This window comes from Hypanus sabinus, assembly GCF_030144855.1.
Source record: "Hypanus sabinus isolate sHypSab1 chromosome X2 unlocalized genomic scaffold, sHypSab1.hap1 SUPER_X2_unloc_3, whole genome shotgun sequence".
Classification (NCBI taxonomy): Eukaryota; Metazoa; Chordata; class Chondrichthyes; order Myliobatiformes; family Dasyatidae; genus Hypanus; species Hypanus sabinus.
The window spans coordinates 369,961-397,094 of NW_026779001.1; the positions used below are offsets into that span (position 1 = coordinate 369,961).

The following is a 27,134-nucleotide window of genomic DNA, read 5'->3' on the forward strand; positions in this document are numbered from 1 at the left end:
TATTCTACGCCATTGAACACAGTACGTAGTGGTTAGCACAACGCTAATACAGTACAGGCGACCCAGGTTCAATTCCCACCGCTGCCTGAAAGGAGCTTGTACTTTCTCCCCGACATCCGGTGGGTCTCCTCCCACAGTCCATAGGCGTACCGGTTGTAAGTTGTCCTGGGGTTTAAATGGGTGATGGCTGGTGGCATGGCTCACGGAGTAGGAAGGGTCTATTCTGCCCTGTATATCAATAAATAAACTTTAAAGTATTCACCTCACTACAGGAAGGATGTGGAAACTATAGAGAGAGTGCAGAGGAGATTTACAAGGATGTTGCCTGGATTGGGGAGCGTGCCTTATGAGAATAGGCTGAGTGAATTCGGCCTTTTCTCCTCGGAGCGACGGAGGATGAGAGGTGACCTGATAGAGGTGTACAAGGTGATGAGGGGCATTGATCGTGTGGATAGCCAGAGGCTTTTTCCCAGGGCTGAGATGGTTAACACAAGGGGGGGGGGGGGCGAGGTTTTAAGATACTTGGAAGTGGGTACCGAGGAGATGTCAGGGGTAAGTTTTTTACACAGAGAATGGTGGGTGCGTGGAATGGGCTCCCAGCGGCGGCGGTGGAGACAGGTACATTAGGGTCTTTCGAGAGCCTCTTGGATAGTTACATTGAGCTTAGAAAAATAGAGGCCTGTGCGCTAGGGAAATTCCAGGCAGTTTCCAGAGTAGGTTACATGGTCGGCACAACAGTGTGGGCCGAAGGGCCTGTGGTAGTGTGAAAGCTTGGGGGTGCTAAACATCGCCAGATCTGACCTCGCAGTATGAATGTCTGCTGTAGAGTTAATGGGATGTGCTGATAGTGGTGTGGTATTCCACTTGGGAGTGTATTCTGAAATGAAGCGGGGTGCGTGCGTTACTCTTTCATCCTCGTCTGGATAGTGAGAACAGCAAGGTTCGATCGGTGATCTTTTTGTGACTCTCGACCAGTCCATTGGTATGAGATGTCCTCGGCGAGTTCAGTGACTCATTTGTGTGTGCTGCAGTTAACAGAGAGGCGCAGCTGCTGGATATGAAGTAGTCTTTTATCCGACAAGACGAGAGGCAGCAGGCAGCAGATTGAGAATGCTTTGGAGGAAGAGGCCTTTTCGACCCAACATTACATGACGTTTTATATTGTTAAAGATCAATTCTGTATTCAGAATGTATCTATCTTACTGCCTTTGAATTGCGTATAATTTTCACAGCTGCTCTGCAGATAATCAAAATTAATGTTAAATCATTATTGTCTGGTCTTCCAATTAACTGTAGTTCACCATTCTAGGAACCTGCATTTCGGATTTAAACTCCAGTCCATATTCAGGCCCAGGTTGCTGAAGTTATTATCTTGCTCTGCACTCAAGTCCTTAACAGTGTGATTTTTTTTTACATCCATTACTGCAGCTTGCTATGCTAGATGTATACCAGATGTCAATCTAGTCTATGAAGCGATCATCCCAAATTTCCATCCTATTTCGTGACTAAAGACTCATTCCCTGTTGTTCGACAGCTGGGGCGTTTCGTAGCTCATTCTGCTTTTGTTAATGAAGTCATAATCCTAAATCTCCACCCTGTTCCGCGACAAGATTCATTCCCTGTTGTTTGACAGCTGGGGAATTTTGTAGCTCTTTTTATTTTGTTGAGTTAAGACAATCTGTAAGGAGGAGAGTCAGCGTTGCCACTTGCGTTTGGAAAATGTAATTCCCTGGATTTTTCATTGTGTGAAGGAAGTTAGTGGGTGTACAGTTGTCCCAATTAAATTTATTAATAACTGATAACATTAAGGGAGAGGCTTGCTCGATGAGTAGCTAAACCTTGCAGACGAATTGTTAATTGGATTTGACTTTGGACAGATGAGAGAGAGAGAGGGATCAGTTAAGGCTCTTGGCTTCCGTTGTTGATTTGATGTACATAGGAATTGAGGAGGAAGGAACATCGCAAAGTGGAGTTAATGCCAAGATTTGATCAGCTAAAATATAGTCATTAAAAAGAACAGTACAGAAACAGGCCTTTCGGCCCATCTAATCTGTGCCGAACCATTTAAACTGCCTTCTGCCATCAAACTGCACCTGGCCCATAGCCCTACCATCCACGTACCTAAACAAACCGTTGAAATTCATGCTGACACAACTGTATTTCTACATTATATTGACTATCCTGTTGCACATACTATTTATTACAAATTGCACATTTAGACGGAGATGTAACATAAAGATTTTTTACTCGTCTGTGTGAAGGATGAAGGTATTAAAGTCAATTCAACCGAGCTCGCATCCGCCACTTCACGCTGGCAGCTCATTCCACACTCTCACTACCTTCCGAGTGAAGAAACTCCCCCTCACGTTTCCCCTTAAACCTCCCACCCTTTAAACCGTGGCCTCTGGTTGCAGTCCCACCCAACCTCAGTGGAAAAAGTCAGCTAGATCCCTCCGAATTTTGTATACCTCTGTCAAATCTCCTCTCAATCTTCTGTGTTCCAAGGAATAAAGTCCTAACCTGTTCAATCTTCCCTGATAGCTCAAGCCCTCCAGTCCTGGCACCATCCTTGTAAGTTTTCTCTGTGCTCGTTCAACCTTACTGACATCTCTGCTGCAGTTAGGCGGCCGAAACGGCGCACGATGCTCCACATTAGGTATTATACAACTTCAACGTAACATCCCAACTCCTCTATTCAGCACCCTGATTTATGAAGGAAAGAAGCTTCCTTCATTTTAAAATCTTTTTATTAATCATCATTGAAGATTAGCAAATAACTAATTAGCAGTACATCAATAATAATAAGAGAAAATAAAGTGTTAAGAATATTTTTTTGGAAGAAAAAGAAGGGGGGGGGAAACCCGCTACTAACTGGAAAAAAAACAAGCAAAATTGGGAGCAAAACTCCGGAGCTGTACATCACACAAACTTCCATTAAAAAAGTCAACTCAAGTCCACTTAAAGAAAAATCGGAAGGAAGCCATATTAACTAACTCAAATCAGATGATAGTAGCGGGCGAATGGACCCCAGCTTCTCGAGGATCGAAATTTCGACTTCTGATTTCCACCAGACTAAGACATAGCATCACCTGAGAGATCAAAGTAGGAGCAGAAAAATCTTTCCATTTCAACAGAATAGCCCTTCTGGCCAATAATGTAACAAGTGCAATTACATGTTGGTCTGATGGAGAAACACCATGAATATGTTGAGGGACTATAGCAAATAAAACTGTCAACTTGGTTTGGTTGTAAATTAATTTTTGAAACTTTAGAAATTGTAGAGAAAATAGACTTCCAGAAATGTTTTTCATAGACCAGTGGAAAGATCTGCCATGGGTAGTCACAGAGGCAGACACAAGAAGAACATTCAAGAAACTCCTAAATAGGCTCACAGTAAAAGACAAATAGAATTCTCTGCAGGACAAAAGCATTTGATTAATCATGATGTGGATTGAAAGGTAAACAACATGGGCCAGAAGGCCAGCACGGTGCAGTTTTTCTCTACGACACCTAGCTCCCCATATCCAGCATAAAAGGAATATTTATTCCTTTTATTCACAGAAAGGAATATTTATAAGCATGAAGCTTTCTTCATGACCTTATCTACCCATGACGCCACTTTCAGTGGATTACGGACCCATATTGCTAGGTCCCTTCTCCAATTTCTAATGGCCACCTTAACTGGAAATGGGTGTCCAAAGCAGAGGCTCGGGCATCTGCAGAGAGAGAAACCATTTAGTGACGGGGCCCGGGACTCACGCTGACAGGAATAATGTTGTGCGGTGCCCAGTGTTATTACCGAACTGTGCTAACGAATCACGCCCAAGCAAGAGTTACTAAATCGTGAGATCCGATCTTTCTGTCACAACAATGACCTCACTCTACTCTGGAAATAATGCTTATTGCTATGGGTTTCTGTTCTGTTGATCTGCATTTAATTGTTACCAAAAACCACTTGGTGCATTTTTCATTTTGGCATATTGATGTCTTTTTTCCCCAGAATTCTGTTCAGAGTTAGATGGCATTGATCAATTTCATTTCTTTCCTTCTCCGCAGTTACGGTTGAACAGCATAAAGAAACTGTCGACAATTGCCTTGGCCTTGGGGGTGGAGCGTACCCGGAGTGAGCTGCTCCCGTTCCTGACTGGTAGGTATAAAGCTGCGCCTCGGTTTGAGCAATCAGTCGCCCGTCTGAGTCACCTCACCACTGATTTCTCGTCTCGGTGCAGACACCATTTACGATGAAGACGAGGTGCTGCTGGCGTTAGCGGAGCAGCTAGGGAGCTTCACGGTGCTCGTTGGCGGACCGGAGTACGTTCATTGTTTGCTGGTAAGAGCTGGCGTACATTTACGAAGCACTGCGCAGGGCGGTCACGCGGTTAACGCCATCGAAGTGCTGTTACTGTCTTAATAAAGGTTCATTTATTAGGATGAGAGGGGATCTGATTGAGACATATAAGATTATTAAGGGATTGGACACGCCGGAGGCAGGAAGTATGTTCCCGATGTTGGGGGAGTCCAGAACTAGAGGCCACAGTTTAAGAATAAGGGGTCGGCCATTTAGAACAGAGATGAGGAAAGACTTTTTCACCCAGAGAGTGGTGGATATGTGGAATGCTCTGCCCCAGAAGGCAGTGGAGGCCAATTCTTTGGATGCATTCAAGAGAGAGTTAGATAGAGCTCTTATAGATAGTGGGGTCAAGGGATATGGGGAGAGGGCAGGAACAGGGGTACTGGTTGTGTATGAGCAGCCGTGACACAGTGAATGGCGGTGCTGGTTAGAAGGGCCGAATGGCCTACTCCTGCACCTACTGTCTATTGTCTAATTTCCAGAAGCTGATTCTCAAAGCAGTAGGTTTCCTCAGGCAATGATAAAGCCAATGACTAGTAGAAAAGTTCAGCACATGTTCCCCTTAAACACTTCACCTTTCACCCTTAACCCATGACCTCTAGCTGCAGTCTCACCCACCCTCAGTCCACAATGATTGCTATCTAAACCCCTCACGATCTTGTACCCCTCTGTCAGGTCTTCTGTGTTCCAAGCTATAAAGTCCTAACATATTCAGTCTTTGCATATAAATGAGGTCCTCCATACCTGGCAATGGCCCTGTCACATTTGTTAGGATAGGTTGTTTGAATGAGGGGTAACTGGACACATACAGAACCCTGTCTGCTCTTACTGTTTGCAATAAAATCTTCGTAGCCAAAGAGGCTTTGTGCCACCCCAACATATTCGTAAGCACGAGAAAGTCTGCCAGTGCCGCATATCGAAATCGTAAAACGCTGGAGGGACTCAGCAGGTCAGTCAGCGCCCGTGGAAAAGAGTCAGTGGTCGACGTCTCGGGCCGAGACCCTCCTTCAGGACCTGGTTGAAGATTTGGGAGGGGTGTGTCATTGAGAATCGCTACAGTGAAGTGTAGTTACTCTATCCCTGATCCAGGTTCACTGAAACCTCTGCTCTGTAGTGATCAAATATACGTTCAGCATGAGCCAAACCGGGGGGACAAGCACAGATTTTAATGCCCAGATGCAATGGTCTTAAGCATTAAGTACTTATTTAAAACAACATCTTTGCATTGTTCTTAAATACTCACAATGGGGATCAAGATTCTGAAATCAAATAATGAGGGCCTCAGGGCATGGTTGAAATTAAAATGATTTTCAGTGGTCAGTTCATCGTAGGGCAGTTCAGAATTAAAATAATGAAATGAACTTATTAACCCTCCGAAGTAGACCGTGATGCTCGGATTGGTGAGGTTTGACCAGGATGCTGCCTGGTTTAGGGGAAAGCGCTGCCACTTTATCAGACTCTGGGTAGGCCAGGTCTGGAGTATTGCATGCAGTTTTGGTTGTCCCGCGATGGGAAAGGTGTTGGGGCTTTGGGGACGATGCAGAAGAGGTTGACCAGAACGCTGCCTGGTTTCGAGGACATGCGATCATGAGAGCTGGACAAACTTGGGTTGTTTTCTCTGGTGAGACCGAGGGGAGATCTGATAGAGGTTTGCAAGGTTATGAGAGGCACAGATAAAGTGGACAGGGGGTATCCAGGATTGAAATGTCTAACATTAAAGGGCATGCATTGAAGGTGAGAGGGGGGGTAGGTTCAAGTGGGATGTGAGGGGTAAGTTTGTCTTAGAGTGGTGGATACGCTGCCTGGTATGGTGGTAGAAGCAAATACATTTGAGGCTTTTAAGAGCCTCTTGGATAGGCACGTGGGTACGAGAGAGATGGACATTGTGTAGGTGCGAGGGATTCGTTTTTGGTGCTGTTTGATTCACTTTTTAGCTGGTTCAGCACAGAATTGTGGGCCGAAGGGCCTGTCCCTGTGCTGTACTGTTCGGTGTTGTACTCTTATTGTTTGATGTGGTTCCAAATCAGACGTTCCAGCGTTCAGTATGTGGAGTGTAGAGTGTGTACATTCTTTTTGTATTGATAATCTGATCACTCCTTTCAAAAAATGTTTTCTTTCCGCGTAAAATTACCTGCGAGTACAGGCGGAGAATCCTCAAAGCATTTACGTCAGGAGTCCGGTCCGCTCATGGAGTTCATGTGGCGGGTGGGTGGGTGCTGCGTATAAAATATCACGAACTTTTAGAAGGACGCTGAGGTGGCGGGGCTTTGTATTACAGAAAACAGCAGTTGGGGGAAGTTTTCTAGGAGGGCCTGCGATGCTGGGCTCACCCATGCCTGCAGTTCTGAACTGGAACGTGGGCACAGTTATTGTTTGAATAGTTCCAGGAGCAGAATTAGGCCATTTGGGCCATCGAGCCTTCTCCGCTGACCCATTTTCCCCTCTCAGCCCCAATCTCCTGCCTTCTCCCTGTATCCCTTCATGCCCTGATTAATCAAGAGTCTATCAATCTCTGTCTTTCAATCATGCCTGATCCTTTTCCCCCCTCCTCTGACCCACCCCCCCCCCATCTTCCCCCCTGTAACCTTTGATGCCATGTCCAATCAAGAACCTATCAATCTCTGCCTTACATATACCCAGTGACTCGGCCTCCACAGCCGCCCGTGGCAGTGAAGTCTACAGATACACCACCCTCTGGCTAAAGAAATTCCTCCTCATCTCCGTTCTAAAAGGATATCCCTCTATTCTGGTGTTTTGTCCTCTAACCTCAGACTCCACCACAATAGGAAACATCCTCTCCATACCCACTCTATCTGTGTCCTCTGGTCCTAGACTCCCCCACTATAGGAAACATCCTCTCCACACCCACTCTATCTGTGTCCTCTGGTCCTAGACTCCCCCACTATAGGAAACATCCTCTCCACATCCACTCTATCTGTGTCCTCTGGTCCTAGACTCCCCCACTATAGGAAACATCCTCTCCACATCCACTCTATCTGTGTCCTCTGGTCCTAGACTCCCCCACTATAGGAAACATCCTCTCCACATCCACTCTATCTGTGTCCTCTGGTCCTAGACTCCCCCACTATAGGAAACATCCTCTCCACATCCACTCTATCTGTGTCCTCTGGTCCTGGACTCCCCCACTATAGGAAACATCCTCTCCACATCCACTCTATCTGTGTCCTCTGGTCCTAGACTCCCCCACTTTTGGAAACATCCTCTCTACATCCACTCTATGTGTCCTCTAGACCTAGACTCCCCCACTATAGGAAACATCCTCTCCACATCCACTCTATCTGTGTCCTCTGGTCCTAGACTCCCCCACTATAGGAAACATCCTCTCCACATCCACTCTATCTGTGTCCTCTGGTCCTAGACTCCCCCACTTTTGGAAACATCCTCTCCACATCCACTCTATGTGTCCTCTAGACCTAGACTCCCCCACTATAGGAAACATCCTCTCCACACCCACTCTATCTGTGTCCTCTGGTCCCAGACTCTCCCACTACAGGAAACATCCTCTCCACATCCACTCTATCTGTGTCCTCTGGTCCTAGACTCTCCCACTACAGGAAACATCCTCTCCACATCCACTCTATCTGTGTCCTCTGGTCCTAGACTCCCCCACTATAGGAAACATCCTCTCCACATCCACTCTATCTGTGTCCTCTGGTCCCAGACTCTCCCACTACAGGAAACATCCTCTCCACATCCACTCTATCTGTGTTCTCTGGTCCTAGACTCCCCCACTATAGGAAACATCCTCTCACACTCACTCTATCTGTGTCCTCTGGTCCTAGACTCCCCCACTATAGGAAACATCCTCTCACACTCACTCTATCTGTGTCCTCTGGTCCTAGACTCCCCCACTATAGGAAACATCCTCTCCACACCCACTCTATCTGTGTCCTCTGGTCCTAGACTCCCCCACTATAGGAAACATCCTCTCACACTCACTCTATCTGTGTCCTCTGGTCCTAGACTCCCCCACTATAGGAAACATCCTCTCCACATCCACTCTATCTGTGTCCACTGGTCCTAGACTCCCCCACTATAGGAAACATCCTCTCTACATCCACTCTATCTGTGTCCTCTGGTCCTAGATTCCCCCACTTTTGGAAACATCCTCTCCACATCCACTCTATGTGTCCTCTAGACCTAGACTCCCCCACTATAGGAAACATCCTCTCCACATCCACTCTATCTGTGTCCTCTGGTCCCAGACTCTCCCACTACAGGAAACATCCTCTCCACATCCACTCTATCTGTGTTCTCTGGTTCTAGACTCCCCCACTATAGGAAACATCCTCTCCACACCCACTCTATCTGTGTCCTCTGGTCCTAGACTCCCCCACTATAGGAAACATCCTCTCCACACCCACTCTATCTGTATTCTCTGGTCCTAGACTCCCCCACTATAGGAAACATCCTCTCCACACTCACTCTATGTGTGTCCTCTGGTCCTAGACTCCCCCACTATAGGAAACATCCTCTCCACACCCACTCTATGCAGACCTTTCAGCATTTGATAGGTTTCAATGAGGTCTCTTCTCATTCTTCTGAACTCCAGTGAGTACAGGCCCAGAGCCATCAAACACTCCTCACATGACAAGCCTTTCATTCTCTGAATTATTTAAACTCCTTTAAACCCTTTCCAGTGTCATCACACTCTTTCTTCGATGAGGAGCCCAAAGCTCCTCACAGTACTCTAAATGAGGCCTCACCAATACCTGGTAAAGCCTTAACATTACATCCCTGCTTTTATATTCTATTCTAGTCCACTCGTAATGAATGCTAACATTGCATTTGCCTTCCTCGGCCTGCCAGCTGACCTTTAGTGAACGCTGCACGAGGACTCCCAAGTCCCTCGGCACCTCGGATTCTTGAATCTTCTCCCGATTTAGGAAGTAGTCAACGCTTTTGTTTCTTCGAACAACGTGGACGGCAGTCAGCTTTCCTCAGGTTTTGGCAAAACTGTTATGACAGGTCGCTTCAAGTTCACTTGCAGATTGAAATCTCTTTTAAAAGGAAAAGATTTGGGAAGGGGGAACATATTAAAAAATTAAGTACATAGGGATTGGATAATTATGATTGGGGGTAGGTGCAGACATGAACAAGTTAGGATATAAAATCCTGCAATGGTAATTACATAGGGTTACATATAATATTTGGGACCAGAAGTAATGGTTCAGAAGAGATACAAGGAAATTATTATCAATCCTCTATTATTACTATTTTTCTTAATTATTGTCATTGCTTAGTCTGATAGGGTGGATTAATTATTAATTATCTATTTAAGTGCCTTATTACTTCTCAAATTTTCTCAATGTGTACTTATGAATGTGTAAAAAAAATTACAGATAAAATTAAATTTTAAAAAAAGAAATCTCATTTAACCTCGTCTTTTAAATTTGAGCGAACTTGGCGACCTTTCATTCAATATTTTCATGTGATCTAACTTTTCTTTCTTACCTTCTCAGTTAATTTTTTTTCTTCTCCGTGAAGTTTTAGATTTGAGCAGAATGATTTTTCCTTTTTAAAAAAAAAATTCTACCCTCGAAATGGACTGTCCAGCCCCCTTTTTTTTTGTTCTAGGTTAGTTTAGTGGGGGGGTTTTCTCTGTCAGTAATAGAAATTTTTGAGTCTTTTTTTTCTCTATGAATTGCTAAGAGGAGTTGTTTTTTTCTTATTATTAGCTTAATACTAAATATGAATTTGCCAGTGTATATTCCTTTCTATGTACTTTTATTGAAATATGTATTTGAGATAACTTATCTGACTTGTTTTTATCCTTAAATAAAAGTAGATTGAAAACTAAATGGAAAACCTCACAGGATTAACAATTATTGGTTCATAATTTGAAGACGGAATAGTAATTGCTGATAATTAGGAATGTGTCAGTGTAATTTCCATTTATTTAATATTAGTGCAGTGGTTTCTGGTTAGGAACCTAGGGAATTTCTGTGATTGAGAAAATACGTGCTTGGATTTACAGTTTGATGGGTCTCGTACTCCAGCACAGTTCTATATTGTCCTGCCTTTAAATGTTTTTCTCTTTCCTTTTCTTTCATTCCTAATTCTCAGCAGTTTAATAATTGTGTTTTTCAGAAGTAGAGTAAAAATGAGCATGCGTTTCAGTCTAATTCTTTCCCACTAATCAGCCTCCCTTGGAGAGCCTCGCGACGGTGGAGGAAACGGTGGTACGAGATAAAGCGGTCGATTCCCTGCGGGCCATCTCCCACGAGCACTCTCCTGCGGACCTAGAAGTCCACTTTGTGCCGCTGGTCAAGCGCCTGGCTTGTGGCGACTGGTTCACATCCAGGACTTCGGCATGCGGTCTTTTCAGTGTCTGCTACCCTCGGGTTTCCAGCTCTGTGAAGGCCGAGCTGCGCCAGTAAGTACTTTTCTTCCCTTGGAATGCCGCAGGTGTACGGGGTAGGAGTTAGCTAGGGATGTGACGGTATCGCCGTAGAAGATCTAGTGTGGGGAGGGCGATCGCGGGGTCTTTCTGTGGACGTGATCGTTCTTGGCAGAAGTTTTCTGCAGGAGTGGTCTGCCATCGCCTCCTGGGCAGCGTGCGTCTTTACAAGATGGGTGACCCCAGCCGCGCTCTTCGGAGATTGTCCGCCTGGCGTCGTTGGTCGCATAACCGGGTCTTGTGATCTGCACCGGCGGCTCCCTTAACTTCATGTGACCCTAGATCGGGTGGGGGTGGGGGGAGGTGCCTAAGCAGGTGCTACACCTCGCCCAAGGGTGACCTGCAGGCTAGTGGAGGGAAGGAGCGCCTTAAGCCTCCTTTGGCAGGGACGTATTCCCTTCCTGCCACCCAATTTCAGTATAGTTTGGTTTTATTGGAGACGGAGATGATGCACTACTGCCATGATGGACAGGGCCTTGTTTTAACTGAGAACAAACAGCTCCGAAACAGCACGAAAAATGTGGCGTTTTTGTTTCTAATGACATAAGCTGAAGGTTTTTTGTGTGCTTTTAGTGAGAAGGGAACAAAAGCCTTGGTGCATCATAGTCGAGTGGTGCTCATCACTTACTCTCGGCTGTGTGATTGAAATGACCTTGTCATTTACAAAGGAGAGCTCTTTTGGAGAGTCGTGTCTTGTCAAGCCTGCTGCTGCGCTTCAGGGCAATTTTGATTAGTGTGGTGTACAGAGGATTTCACTCGTTGAAAAATGAGCATGTTCAGAGGTGTTTTGGGTTTTGTCGGACGAGAAGGTTGCTTTGGTAACTGTGTGTATCTGCAGCCCACAACCAGTCGCTCTGTTCTGCTCCAAGTGCAAGAGTCCCACATCTGGGGTTCACTTCCAGCAGCTTTACTCCCTGAATTAAAGCTTTGCGTGGAGTCAATTGTGTCAACTTTCAGTAAATAGCTTCGGGAAAATAGAGGGCAAATAGCTTCGGGAAAATAGGGGAATCCTAGGCAGTCGCTGGAGTAGGTTGCGTGGTCGGCACAACGTCGTGGGCTGAAGGGCCTGTGATGTGCTGTAGGTTCCTGTGTTCTATTGCTCTCTGGAAGTATTTCCCAGGATAAAATCTAAATACCGCAAATGCTGGATTTTTGGGTGGCCTGGTGGAGATGTGTCTCTTACCAAAGGAGGTTTAAGGCACTCCTTCCCTCCGCTGGCCCGCAGGGGCGAGTTGTAGCACCTGCTTTAGGGTCAAATGAAGCCGTGGGGGCAGGCGGTGCAGATCACAAGTCTTGGAGATGCGACCCCTGACGACAGGCAGACAATCTGTGAAGGGTATTGATAATAGCAGGGGGTCACCCGTCTCGTAAAGACGCACGCTGCCCAGACTTGTGTAGGTAACTTTGCTAAGAGCAATCGTGGTCATGGAAAGACAGTGATCGCCCACGTCATATGACACAGCGCATAATGCTGATGGGTCTAGCAAGATATTTTAGTAGCTTCTGATTTGGAAACACTAACTGAAAAAATGTCGATTTTTAGTTCTTGCATTTCTGTTTGCGAATTGTCGAGTCCTGCATCAATGGGCGACCCCTCCTACGTGACCTCTCGTTTTCTTTTTCTCTCTGTAGACATTTCCGCAGTTTGTGCTCAGATGACACGCCGATGGTCCGCCGGGCGGCAGCATCAAAGTTGGGTGAATTTGCGAAGGTCCTGGAGCTGGAGTTCTTGAAGAGCGACATTATACCCCTCTTCACTTCCCTGGCTTCTGATGAGCAGGTGCGTCGTCGTAGGGCAGACACTGGTGACGTCGAATTGAAGCGGGTGGCAGCGGACCCAGAGGGAGGTGCTCGACGAAGAAGTGTCCCCCCCCACCTGTGTTGGGTCCTCCAGTGTCGAGGAGGCCACGGTGGGAGCTCCGGATGCAACGAATTTGCAGCCCTGAATGGGCGGGTGTAGACCTTGCCTGGCTTTCGGGGAGGGCGGCGTGGAGAGCGAACGTTGAGGGGTGGGGCGGGGGAAGGAGGGGTCCCTTGCCGATAGCGGAGATTTCCGATTAGCGGTAGGATTCCGTTCCGGGTGGGGGGTGGGAACGCAGGTGACGTGGACGAGGGAAGCGTCGATTATAGTGGAAGGGAAACCCTGCTTTCTAGGAAGAAAGTGATGATCTTATTCCCCAATGGCTGAAGCTGGTGCTGTAACCTTCGCTTTACGTCACCTGTGTATCAGTTGCTTGTACTGTATCCCACACGTCACGGCAGTCTCTGAAATAATGGAGAGTACTCGGCTCATTCCGGCAACAGGCTGTCATTCAGCTCACTGCAGCAATTGCATGATTACTGCTTGCATTTTACCGTGTGGATGAGCTGGAGACGGGGAAGGTGAGCACAGATGGTTTGCACGTATCGGAGAACTGAGTTGCATGCCGTTAACGCGTCTCCCTACTCGATATGCTACGGCCCGTTCACGCAACGTTCCTGTTGTCGGAGGTCTGCACCACCTGTTTACCTTTTCGCAACCCTCTTTTACGCCATCGACCGAGGGACCCCAGGCTGGGGGCCCCTGCTTTACGCAGTTCCCTTGTCCACAGCAGATGGAAGCTGTGCCTGTCAACCTACACCGTTCGAATACTCCAGCTGCAGCTGCTCTTCCAAGTAAATGGTTCCCTTGAGGCTTTTGCCTGAAGAACGAACCGTTTATCCAGTGTGCGTCCTTCCGTATTCCACAAGTATCCACGCGCCCCGCGGCGTCCTCGTGTACCGAGGAGCCAGAGTCGTGCAGAAACGGTACTCTGAAGGGGAGCCGGCATAGGCACTTTGACCCTCAGCTAGCTTCTTGTTAGCGGTCGGACGTGGGGTCCCTGGCGTTGAGCAGGCTTCCCTTCCGGTTACTGTCCGGTGACTCCCGGAAATAAGCCCCCACATCTGTAGCCAAGGAGATATTCACACTTGCCCCAGGTCCAAGCCCTGCCAGTGATGGCTGGCGTAGCGAACCAAGTTCACTTTTTATAAGGGCTTCAACTGGGGATATTGAGGGCGGTTTCGGGCCCCTTATCTCACAAAGGGTGTGCTGAGACTGGAACGGGGTCAAAGGAGGGTCACGAAAGTGATTCCAGGATTGTCGTATGAGGAGCGTTTGATGGCTGTACGCACTGGAATTCAGAAGGATGAGGGGTAACCTATCAAATACTGAAATAGAGTGGATACGGGGAGGACGTTTTCTAAGAGCAGAGGAACCAATCTCAGAATAGAGGTTTGTCCATTCAGAATGGAGATGAGGAAGGGTTTCTTTAGCCAGAGGACCTGTGGAATCCATCGTTGGGTATATTCAGGGCAGAGAGGTTGATAGATTCTTGATTAGTCAAGGCATGAGAGGTGGCCTGATAGAGGGGTACAAGATGACGAGAGGCTTTGATCGTGTGGATAGTCAGAGGCTTTTCCCCAGGGCTGAAATGGCTAACGTGAGGGGGAGTAGTTTTAACGTGCTTGGAAGTAGGTACAAGGGGTAGGTTCTTCACACAGGGTGTGTGGAATGCTCTGACAGCAAAGGTGGCAGAGACGGATACAGTAGGGTTCTTTAAGAGAGGTAAGTACATGGAGCTTAGAAAAATAGAGGGCTATGAGGTAGGGAAATTCTAGGCAGTTTCTCAAGTGGGTTACTTGGTCAGCACAACTTTTGGCCTGTAATGTGTTTCTACGAAGGGATACGGGGAGAAGGCAGGAGATTGGGCTGAGGGGGAAATGGATCAGCCATGATGAAATGGCAGGGCAGACTCAATGGGCCAAATGGCCTGATTCAGCTCCTATATCCTGTGGTGAAAAGTGACCACTTGGGTGATTAGCTTGGGTACTCAGCAGAGTGGTGCTTCAAGAGCAGGAGAAAGAAAATTGGGTCATCAATAAATTTTTGCTGTGTCGTGACGTTTGCTAATATACTAATCCAAGGAATGCGTCCATCAAAGGTGCCCTTGCATGGCGATAAACTCCAAATCCCCGCTACAGAACTTGTATCCTGGGAAGATGCCAGCACACATCGCCAAGTAGCGAAACCTGTTGCTACTCTCTCGGTGATCTGAGTGTATATCATCTGGGGAAACAATCGCTGTATTGTCAGAATTTATTTTTATAACTTTGTTTTGATGAGATTAATCCTTCCTGATGTTAACTTCAGTAAATTTGTTTTTTTTAAATTGAGAACCAGCTCAAACCCGGTTTGAACATCTCTTTGGCAGGATTCAGTGAGGCTGTTGGCAGTTGAAGCCTGTGTGAGCATAGCCCAGCTGTTGCCCCAAGAGGACCTGGAGGCGTTGGTGATGCCCACCCTCCGGCAGGCGGTGGAGGATAAATCCTGGCGTGTTCGCTACATGGTGGCAGACAAATTTTCTGAAGTACGTGTTACTGCTAAAGCACAAAGTGCATTTCTTTGGCGTGACGATACGGTGCATTTATATTTTAAAACTGGTCGTTAAGTTTTCTGTTCCAGCTGGAATCCCTTCTGATTCTGTCAGAAGTGATGAAAACATGCTTAGTTCCTCTAAGGCAACACGAGTGAATCTGCAGATGCTGGAAATAAATAAAAACACAAGATGCTGGCAGAACTCGGCAGGCCAGACAGCATCTATGGGGGGGGAGTAGTGACGAGGTTTCAGGCCGAAACCCTTCATCAAGAGTGAAGTAACATGGGATGGTCGACGGGGGATAAGAAGTGGGGGGGAGGGATGGAGTAGAGAGCTGGGAAGTGATGGGCTGGGGGGGGGGAGGTGGAGAATTATGGGAAATAAAAGAGAAAGAAAGGTAGGGCTGGGGGGAGATTACAGTGAGGGGGAGGGAAAAGGAGAGAGAAAGAAAGCCAGGCTAAAATTATAGATAGGGATGGGGTAAGGGTGGGGAGCAGGGGTATCAACTGAAGTCTGTGAGTTGAATGTTCACGCTGGCAGGTAGGAGGCTACCTGCCAGCATGGGATGGAGCAATACCTTATCTCCCACCTAGTTAGCCTCCTACCTGCCGACATGAACATTTAACTCACAGACCCCCGTTGATACCCCTCTCCCCCCCCCCCCCTTACCCCATCCCTATCTATAATTTTAGTCTGGTTCTCTTCCTCTCTCCTTTCCCCCCACTCACTATTATCTCCCCCGAGCCCGACCTTTCTTTCTCTTTTATTTCCCATAATTCTCCACCTTCCCCCCAGCCCATTTCCCTCCAGCCTATCGCTTCCCAGCTCTCAACTTTATCCCTCCCCCCACTTCTTATCCCCCCTCGACCATCCCATGTTACTTCACTCCTGATGAAGGGTTTCGGCCCGAAACGTCATCTCTACCTCCTCCCATAGATGCTGTCTGGCCTGCTGAGTTTTACCAGCATCTTGTGTTTTTATTTAGTTCCTCTAATATAGTTTAAAAAAAATCATTAAATCAAGCACCTGCATATTTTTAATATAAAAAGCTGTTTGACATGCCAAAAGGTGCTGAGATTTTTTTTCTCCCAGATTCATTTAATCAGCCTGCTTTTAAACGTGGATCTGAAATGGAACAAAGCTGGTGGTGTGAACTGAGCTCAGATCTTTTTCAGTGTGGAGCAAAGTTGCTGGCCGGGGATCTGGGGGTCCTGCATGCGCACAGCTTGATGACGCTGATTTCTTCTTGCTTTGACTGGAGGAAGTTAAGGGGAACTTCAGTTCTGTTTAACAATGAGACGAGAGGTCAAAAAGCTTAAATGTAAGCTTTGAACAAATTTTCAAGAAAAGCCTGTGGAGTAATGGGACTAAAAGGATACAGTCACATGGGGGGGGCTTTCGCTTCTGCTTTTCGAAACGTACCCCTGTACCAACCTCCGCCTTCCTCTCCCCCGGCATCGATAATATCAGAGCTGCTTCACGCACTCCTGTGGAGCCCGGCATTCCCATAATCTTTGCCACCAACTTTTACCCTGCCTACAGAGTCACCTGGCTTTCCTCTAAATTTACTCATTTATTCTGACACTTCGCTTCCTTTTCTGAATCTCCAACAAACAAATAAATAAATAAAATTCCGGTCCCACCCCAAGCATCGAGATTAAACCTTTCTGTCCTGTGTGAGTGTGAAGTCTGTACAGAAGCAGCCGGTTTATCTGTGGATACATTATCAAGGGTAGATCATCACAGCTGTTTTACCTGGGTAACACTGAAGAATGCTGCTTCCATTTTATTTTAAATGGACACCATTTATCTAACCATTCCCTTTTTCTCCCCTCTTCCTTTACCAGAGCATGAGGTATCCCAGTCATCGATAAGCACCTGAACACAACCAGATAACAGTTACAGCACGGAAACAGGCCATCTCGGCCCTTCTAGTCTGTGCTGAACATTTACTCTCACCTAGTCCCACCGACCTGCACTCAGCCCATAACCCTCCATTCCTGTCCATATACCTATCCAATTTCTTTTTAAATAACAATATCGAACCTGCCTCTACCATTTCTACTGGAAGCTCGTTCCACGCAGCTACCACTCTCTGAGTAAAGAAGTTCCCCCTCGTGTTGCCCCTAAACTTTTGCCCCCTAACTCTCAACTCATGTCCTCTTGTTTGAATCTCCCCTACTCTCAATGGAAAAAAGCCTATCCACGTCAACTCTATCTATCCCCCTCATAATTTTAAATACCTCTATCAAGTCCCCCCTCAACCTTCTACGCTCCAAAGAATAAAGACCTAACTTGTTCAACCTTTCCCTGTAACTTAGGGTAACATCTCTTCGGGTTTCTTTCCTCTAATAGTGGCCTGTGCTTTAAGCTTTCATGAAGGTCTCAATAGATAAGATATTAGATTTGATTTCGGCATCCAGATCAAATGTTCGTTCATTTATTCGTTATGTGCCATGTCATATGACGTGGGCGATCTCTGTCTTTCCGTGTCCATGATTGTTCTTGGCAGATTTTCTACAGAGGCGGCTTGCCATTATCCCCTTCTGGGCAGTGTCTTTAGAAGCTGGGTGACCCCCCCAACTCTTCAGAGAGTGTGTGCCTTGCGTCAGCGGTCACATAACCAGGAGCTGTGATAAGCTACTCATACGTATCCATAACCTTACCCCATGGCTTCACGTGACCCTGATCGGGGGGCTAAGCAGGTGCTACACCTCGCCCAAGGGTGACCTGCAGGCTAGCGGAGGGATGGAGCACCTTAAACCTCTCATGGTAGAGACGTATCTCCACCCCTTCACCCCTGATAAAATTGCATGATTCAAAACTGTAAACCTGATGGAAAATTAAAGCAAATTACAGATGGACCAGTGTTCAGAAAGCACACAGAAAACACAGCCATTTTGTCAGCTTGGGATCATTACCCTCAGAACAGGCCAAGACTTTGTATCGCTTGTCTTTATAAAGAGAACTGACCCATGTTCAAAAATGAGTTCTATGTAAGGTAACACGCACAAAACGTTGGAGGAGCTCAGCAGGTCAGGCTGCATCTACGGAAATGAATAAACAGTCGACGTTTTGGGCCGAGACCCTTCGTCAGGACAGGAAAGGAAGGGGGAATATACCAGGGCAAGATAGAGGTTCCCAGAGCACTCGTGAAATTGGAAAACAATTGCATTTATAATGGTACAGAGTTTATTGTAATGTTCTGCTGTCATTGCTAATGACAGACTTCAAAAAAAGGCACTTTCTAGGCTCAAGACCACATATAATCTAATCTTGGAATGAGGTCCGTAGCTAAAGTTTAGTTCCGATTTTCAATTTTGAAGTTCAAAGTAAAATTTATTTTCAGAGTACATACATGTCACCACACACAGCCCTGAGATTCATTTTCCTGCGGGCAGACTCAGCAGATCTATAGAATAGTAACTGTAAACAGGATCAGTGAAAGATCAGGTACAAATGCAAATAAAAATAAATAGCAATAAATAACGAGCATAAAATAACAAGATAAAGGATATTAGAGTACGATCATTGGTTGTGGGAGCATCGCAATTGAGCAAGTGTAGTTTTCCCCTGTTGTTCAAGAGCCTGATGGTTGAGGGGTAATAACTGTTCCTGAACCTGGTGGTGTGAGTCCTGAGGCTCCTGTACCTCCTTCCTGAAGGTTGAGGGGTGATAACTGTCCCTGAACCCGGTGGTGTGAGTCCTGAGGCTCCTGTACCTCCTTCCTGAAGGTTGAGGGGTGATAACTGTTCCTGAACCTGGTGGTGTGGGTCCTGAGGCTCCTGTACCTCCGTCCTGATGGTTGAGGGGTAATAACTGTTCCTGAACCTGGTGGTGTGGGTCCTGAGGCTCCTGTACCTCCTTCCTGATGGTTGAGGGGTAATAACTGTTCCTGAACCTGGTGGTGTGTGTCCTGAGGCTCCTGTACCTCCTTCCTGATGGTTGAGGGGTAATAACTGTTCCTGAACCTGGTGGTGTGAGTCCTGAGGCTCCTGTACCTCCTTCCTGATGGTTGAGGGGTAATAACTGTTCCTGAACCTGGTGGTGTGGGTCTTGAGGCTCCTTCACCTCCTTCCTGATGGTTGAGGGGTGATAACTGTCCCTGAACCTGGTGGTGTGAGTCCTGAGGCTCCTGTACCTCCTTCCTGATGGTTTAGGGGTAATAACTGTTCCTGAACCTGGTGGTGTGGGTCCTGAGGCTCCTGTACCTCCTTCCTGATGGCAGCAGTGAAAAGAGAGTGTGGAACGGAAAGATGGTATTATCTTTGTGATTCCTCTGTTCACGTGCTAATGCACAGATTGCTGCTAATGAATCCCTCTCTATCTTTGTTAATTTAATTTCTCTTGCCTTTAAAGCTTCAGAAGGCCGTGGGTCCTGAAATTACGGAGAATGATCTGGTTCCCGCTTTCCAAAACCTGTTGAAGGATTGTGAGGCCGAAGTGCGGGCAGCTGGGGCCAACAAAGTGAAAGGTTGGTTGGGAATTCCCATTCTTGTCTTTCCCATCCGGTTTAAGATGTCATTGGTGAAGAGTCGCTGGCAGCATAAACAGCTATCCGTTACTTGATTAATAGACTCTTGTTCTGGGCAATCTGTGCCTGGAACTCCCTTAGCGGAGGTGAGTCTTTGACCCAGCTGTACCACCTGGCGTTTTGCCGTGCAGTCCTGAACATTACCTGCTTACTTTTCTTGTCTGCACAGTTTGTCAGGCTTTTTTTCCCTGCACGTTGTGTGATTGACGGTCTTGGTTTAATGGGCTCTGTTGGGTTTCTTTGCTTAGTGAGGAGAGAAGCGTCAAGGTTGCGTATAGTATGCGTGGTGGTTGCCCATCTTGTCCAACGACTGGGGAGTTTTTTTTAAAACCTGTACGCTGGGGCAGTTCCACTCTCTTAGCCTCAGAACTCCGGGTCCGGTGGACGAGCGTCAGGGGAAGCTGACGACTTCCCTGCCCCTCGCTTTGCGCGGAGGGTCTCACCCGCCCAGTCCGCTGAGGCTGTGTGACCCGGTCTCACCGGAGTGCTGTCACGTGCAAACGGCTGCTTGCAGGTGAGAGACGAGTGTCCGGCGGAGCTGAGTGAGCTGCCCCGGGATGGATGCGACACACCCCTCCACCAGAGCTGCTTCCCCCTTCCCTGGACACCCCTGAACTTTGAACTCCTGTGAAAGATGTAAACAAGTTTGAAACAATGCAGAGAGACGTTGCTGGGTCTGGGGGACCTGAGTTACAGGGAAAGATTGAACAGGTTACGACGGTATTTAGAATGCAGAAGATTGAGAGGAGATTTGATGGAGGTACCATACTATGGGGGGTGGGGTGTATAGCTGGGGTAAATGCAAGCAGGTTTCCCCCCCCCCACTGAGGTTGGGTTGGACTCCAACCAGAGGTCGTGGGTTAAAGGTGAAAGGTGAGAAGTTTTAGGGGGAACATGGGGAGAAACTTCTTCACACAGAGAGTCGTTGAGAGTGGAACGTGCTGCCAGCACTAGTGGTCCATGCGGTTGCGATTTCAGTGTTTAAGAGAGGTTTGGATAGGTACATGGGTGCGAGAGGGGGGGGGGTGTGGTTATGGTCCTGGTGCAGGCCAGTTTGAATTGTTCAGCATGGACTAGAGGGGCCAAAGGGCCTTTTCTGCTCTGTGCTTTTCTGTGACACTATAAATGTCGTGCCACACATCGAGGGACTGCCAGGTGGTACTTCTCCGAGCGAGGACAGCCGTGATCTACTCCCGGAGCCCGGTAACAGCAAACGGAAAGGAATTGCATGCCACTTGACTTGGTGTTTCGGTAGTGGCTTCGGTGCTCGTGAAGAGCCTTGGAAGGTTGCGAGATTGTGAGGGGGAGTCTTTAAGTTTGTACCACCTGCTGCCTGACCCGAGGCCCTGTGTTGGTCGGGGTCGACCGTGGACGTAGCGGGCTGCCCCCTCTCCACGCAGCCGATGAACCCGAAGGAACGGCGGAGACCGATGACAGTTCTGCACCGGCGGCGTCGCAGGAGTCGCCGGTCAGTGTCGAACACGACGTAGGACTGCCTCAGGGATTCCAGCTCTGGGATCTTCCCCCCACCCCCCGGGGTTCACTCCCGTGAGCAGGCACGGCCGCGAGGCAGTGGAGGTTTGAAGTCAGGGGTTTCCCTTCCAGATGAGCTGCCGACCACGGCCGACGATCCCCGTCTGCCCAAAGTGACTGGGTTTTAAAGTGTCAGTGACCTGCCTTCCCCTGTCAGTGAGGCACATGCAAAGGCCAGGAGCGGGAGCTTGGTTGCGAGAGGCTGTTTGAGGTGCCTGCGTTTAATCTGCAGTGGGAGCTTGTCCTCATTACTGCCCCCGTTTGTGAGAACCTTAGGGAACCATTGACTGCCCAGTAAGCTGCATCTTTTCTCGTGTACATGTCTTTTGATCACATCTCTTGTTGAAGAAATTGGGTTGGATGTCAGGCCACCCAGACACGCCACTGTCCACCGACTGTGTCTGCAGAAGCACATCATCACAGAGAGTTGAAGTGGAAACTGGAGCACATCATAAACCTGAGTTTGAGTCCAGATCTGCAGTCTGTGTCGATTTAAAGCAGGCTCAGGTACCGTCGGCTGAGGAAGAGAGAGGTTCACTCGAGGGCGAGGACCTTCCCTGGGGGGCAGCCAGCGAGAGGCTGATGTGCCCGAAATCGAGTCGCCGGATTGGAGGTATCGGGCTCTGAAGTAAAACGAAGATGCGAAAGGGGTTGCCTGGTGAACCGTCTTTGGTAGTGTTGTCCGCTGCCGCGGGTGGATTCCCTACTTCCGAGTAAGCAAGCTGGCGGGCAAAGGTAGAAACATCGCGATGTTGCTTCCCAGGTGGTTTCCGCCCCGTCCACAAAATCCGGCTCCAGTCGCGCGTTTTGGAAAAGGAGTGCGTGAATCGTGTTTGGCCTTTCAGATTGTGGTGGTTTAGTCATGGATCGTGCCTTCACGCAAAGTGGAGCTGGCCGGGATAAGTATCGCAGCGTCGGCCTGGCCAATTTCCGTAAATCAAACGTTTCAACTAAGTTGTGATGTGCCTGCCAAAGTTTTTTGCCAGTCATCTTCAGTAGCTGGTACATTAATGCCAGCTCCCTGAGTCAATTTGCACCAGAACAACTTGGCCGACACTATGGAGGATGAGGAGTGGCCCAGTTTGATACCTCTGAACATCTGTTCATTAAGATTACCGCGTGGAATAGGCCCGTCCAGCCCTCCGAGCTGTCCCTTGCCCGATTCAATCCTAGCCTAACCACGGGGCAATTTAAAAATGACCAGTTAACCTACCAACGGGAATGGGGGATGAAACGTGAACGTACAGATTGCGCCAGAATTGAACCTGTGCCACCTGGACCTCGATGTCCACTCTGTAGGTGCTGGACTCGCTTTTCCTCGTACGACTTAAAATTGTGCTTCAGAACGTACGTTTGCTCTTTGCCACTTATCCCCTGGAAAGACACAAATATGTTGGCGGGTGCTGTCCAGCCGTTGCTTAATCTGGTAAACTTTTATTGATTTATCATCATGTGAGAGTGCGGAACGAGCTGCCAGCTCCAGCGGTGCATGCAAGCTCGATTTCAACGTTTGAGAGAAGTTTGGATGGCAGTGGTATCGAGGGCAGGTCGATGGGAGTAGGCAATTTAAATGGATCGGCACGGAATAGGTGGGCTGAAGGGCTTTTCTTTGACTCCAGTGTTTTGTTTGAGAATAACTCTTTTAACATGCAGTACTCTATCTTACAGATTTTTGTGAAAACTTGCCAGTAGATTGCAGGGAGACGGTCATAATGAGTCACATCTTGCCGTATGTTAAGGTAAATATGCCTTTCTCAAATTCTTGGCTGGTTGTACGGTGTGTCTAAAATTAACGTAGCAACCCATCTCACTCACTTTGGGGAAAAAGTCCCTCAGTGTCTCGGGTGGGCCTGAAACGAGAATTCGGGAGCCTCTTAATCCACGTTTTATCACAGTGAGCTACCGTAGATTCCGGAGCGCACCTGATTAAAAGCCGCACGCTCTAATTTTAGAAAGAAAATCAATTTTGTACTTGTACAAGCCGCACCGGATTTTAAGCCGCAGGTGTCCCACGTTGTAATATGAGATATTTACACAGAAAGATATTACACGTGAGGATTTTTTAACTTTTAATTAAATCCGTATGGTAACATAAACAAATACATATTGCAAATGCTTTTTTTCGAACAGTGCCTGTAACACAGCTGCTTTTAAATATACATACCTTTCGGTAACACACAAATTACGTTGTGTATACTTTTTTACTGAACAGTGCACGAACAACATTCCAATATCTCCTAACAACTGGTAAAAAAAATATATATACTGCAGCCTACCAGGAAAAGTTATTGATCGCCTTCTTCATCTTCCTCCTGCGCACTAAAACCATCAAAGTCCTTCAGTGTCTGAATTGAACAACCTCAGGATCTCGTCACTCACTTCAGTCTTTTCGTTGTCGCTCTCACTTGAGCGCACGCGGTCCTCTTCATCACGCAGCAGTCCAGCCTTTCGAAACCCGCTGGTGATGGTGGATGTTGTGACACGGCTCCACGCATTTAGGATCCACTGGCAGACTTGAGTTAAAGATGCTCTTCGCATGCGGCCTGTTTTGGTAAAGGATTTCTCGCCGCTCGTCATCCAAGCCTCCCACTCAAATTCCCGGTTCACGCTGATGTCCAGTGGCTGCAAATACTTCGTGGTACCCCCAGGAATCACAGCTGGAATTGAGTTTGTACTCTTGATGGCAACTTTCACTGAACTTTCATTGTCAGCCGCTTAAAAATCACCATCGGTGGAAGCTTTAGTCCGGATGCTGTGCAGCTCAGAACACAAGTAAAATGCGTTCTCTCATGGCCACTTGTTTTCAGTGTGATGGACGAGTCACCTTTTTTATTAACAGTCCGAGTGAGAGGCAGGTCAAACGTCAAAGGTACTTCATCCATATTTATGATATCATCTGGCCCGATGGAATTCTCCGCTATCTTTGAGTGAATGTGCGGAAGTTAGCAAGTTTTTCCCGTGGTCGGAAGGGAGCTGCTGACACAGAGTCGTGCTACCCTGACGGACAGGCCTTTTCGTCTCATAAATCTAAAACACCAGGATGGCCCACCTCTAAAATCTTCGATTTTCATTTTGGTGGCGATTGCTTTAGCCTTCAGTCTGATCGGCACGGTGGAAACAGCGCAGCCGCCTACTCTCTGTGTGTTAACCCAGTCTTCAAGAAAGTTTTCAAGTTCGGGCCATCTGCTATGATTACCTCTGAAAGCTTTTGTCGTCTTTTTGCATTGACTCAGTTCTTTACGCTGGCGTCTCCACCGTCTCACCATCGATTCATTTATGCCAAGATTATGTGCAGCAGCTCGATTTCCTTCTTCAACCACCAGATTGATCGCCTTTAACTTAAAAGCTGCATCATATGCTTTTCTTCGAGTGTTTTCCATGTTGATGAGGGTGAGTACAAATGACTGATTTACAATAATTTAATTGTGAAAGTGCGCTTGATTTATCATACAATTTCATTGGACCTCTGTGAACTACTCATCAATTTTATTGGTCTACTGTTACGAGGCAAAATGTTTTTGGCCGCATGAAAAAAAAACATGCATTAGCTGCACCGTAGTATAGGCCACAGTGTTCAAAGTGTGAGAAAAAAGTAACGGCTTATAGTCCGGAATTTACGGTTTTGTAACTGGAAAAGCTCAATATCCAAGCACGAGTCACATCTTGACGCCTCTCCAGCCCCCACCCCGCCCCTGCCCCTCTCCCACTCCCTCCCTCCCCTGAACTTGAAATAAAAAAGACTTCAGGCTGATTAACTGGAAATAATGATTGTTGTCTCCTCTCACGCCGTGAAAGGATCGATACCACCACCCCGGGACGTGGAAATGTTGGAGAGAGCAGTTAGTTTTTGATGGAGGCAGACCACGGTCTCTCTTTGCTGTTGCTGGCTGGTGGGGATGATGGTGCTTCATGCTAGAATAAGTGTGGGGGGGGAGGATTGACGCTGCTTGGGGGTGGGACCCTGCATTCATTGTTCGGGATCTCTGTTTCCGAGGACGTCTGTGAAGAGTAAGAATTGCAGGTTGTGTACATGGGCATTCTCCGATACTAAGTGGAGCCATTGAACCACTGAGCAAACACATTCCTAAAGGCACCTTGCAACACTGCTCTAGTTTTGTGGTCTGTTGGAAGATACGGCACACCTGGCCGTTGACTCTTACGGGAAAGGCATTTGCAGGGGTCTGGCAGGTACAGTCTCGCTTGTTCTGAAGCTTCGGTGTCATTCATCGGGATCAGTGGCATCACCAAGCGTGCTGAGTTCAGCAGAGTGGAAAACTCTCACACGAGCGCTGCTTGGTTCATAAAGAACTCCCCACTCCAATAAAGATTGGCACATTTGCCAGTCGGGGCATTGAGCTCAGGAAGTTATGTTGTTTTTTTTATATATAGCTGGGTCGAATCTGGGATATCGCTTCCAGCTCTGGTCGCCCCGTTATAGCAAAAGTGTCGCGGCTTTGGGGAGAGCAAGAGGTCGGGCAAACCTGGGCTGGTTTCTCTGGAGTAGCGGAAGCCAAGGGGAGATCGAATAGAAAGTTATTTGTTTATGAGAGGCATAGAGTGGACGGGGAGCATGTCTTTGCCAGGTTTGGAGTGTCTAATACCAGAGGGCATGCGGGGAGGAGGGGGTGATCTCAAAGGAGGTGTGTGAGGCAAGTTTTTAACACAGTCAAGACATGCTGGAAAACACAAGATGCTGGAGGAACTCAGCAGGCCAGACCGCATCTATGGAAACAAAAAGTGCAGTTGGCGTTTGGGGCTGAGACCCTTCGGCAGGAAGGGTTGAGTCCTGCCGAAGGGTTTCGGCCAGAAACGTCGACTGTCCTTTTCTCCACAGGCGCTGCCTGGCCTGCTGAGTTCCTCCAGCATCTTGCGCATGTTCCTCGTTTTTTTTAAACATGGTGTTGGCTGCCTGGAGTGGTGGTAGAGGCAGAAATATCGGAGGCTTTTAACGACGTTTAGATAAACACGCGAATGTGAGGAAAATGGGAGAACGTGGACATTGGGTCAATTAGATTGCCCGCTTGATAGGAATGTAAGTACAACGCTGTAGGGTGAAAGGCCGGTTGTGTTCCGTGATCTATATAAACTAGAATACCAAACTGTAAAATAAATCATTTAAGAATGATCCATGACTGACCAGGTGGATCATAAGAAAGTGGAGCACAATAGCAACGTAACTGAGATATCTAATCACAAACAAGAGAAAATCTGCAGGTGCTGGAAATCCAGAGCAACACACACGAAATGCTGGAGGGATTCAGCATCCACGGAGAACAGTGCAGCCGACGTTTCTGTAGGTGCTGCATCTTGTGCGTGTTGCCTGAGATGCCTGTCTAGGTTTTCATTTCATCATTTTCTGTGGGTTTCTTTTCCAGGAGCTTGTGTCTGACACCAATCAACACGTGAAGTCAGCGCTGGCCTCTGTGATCATGGGCTTGTCCACCATCCTGGGCAAGGACAGCACAGTTGAGCACCTGCTTCCCCTGTTCCTGGCTCAGCTCAAAGATGAGGTAACTTTATCACCAAGTACAAACTTTAACGTACCCCTTTGCGTGACCGGTGGACGTCGGGGATACCTTTTGAATAACCTACGGAAGTCAGGCGAACAGCTGCGGAGAGCTTTTTCTCTGCGCGCTGTTGGAAAGCTGCTGTCAAGTCGAGCGGTGATGACAAGTGGCTTATTGTTCGTTAGGCGGTCGGAAAGCTGGTTGCCGCCTCTGGGACTTGTACCCTCTGACGAGCAGCCCGTGCCCCACCACCAGACACAGGTATCTGGATAAGTGTGCCAGAACGGGACGTGTTGCAATGCAGATTGAAGTGTCTAGGCTTTGATTCCTGCAAGGGGACAGTAGTTAGCCCACGTTCATCTGCCATCTTTCCTGATGACAGAACTTTGTA

At 47.6% G+C, this 27,134-nt stretch overlaps 1 protein-coding gene across 1 annotated transcript in view; it reads left to right on the top strand.

Annotated features, from left to right (window-relative positions):
* The window catches only part of LOC132385853 (serine/threonine-protein phosphatase 2A 65 kDa regulatory subunit A alpha isoform), a 67,600-nt gene that overhangs the window by 16,047 nt on the left and 24,419 nt on the right, over positions 1-27,134 (top strand). Inside the window, exons 2-9 of the mRNA XM_059958081.1 lie at positions 4,057-4,147; positions 4,230-4,330; positions 10,516-10,748; positions 12,405-12,552; positions 15,005-15,160; positions 19,529-19,643; positions 22,905-22,975; positions 26,612-26,746. Coding sequence (XP_059814064.1) covers positions 4,057-4,147; positions 4,230-4,330; positions 10,516-10,748; positions 12,405-12,552; positions 15,005-15,160; positions 19,529-19,643; positions 22,905-22,975; positions 26,612-26,746 — 1,050 coding nt within the window. The remainder of the gene's footprint in view (positions 1-4,056; positions 4,148-4,229; positions 4,331-10,515; positions 10,749-12,404; positions 12,553-15,004; positions 15,161-19,528; positions 19,644-22,904; positions 22,976-26,611; positions 26,747-27,134) is intronic.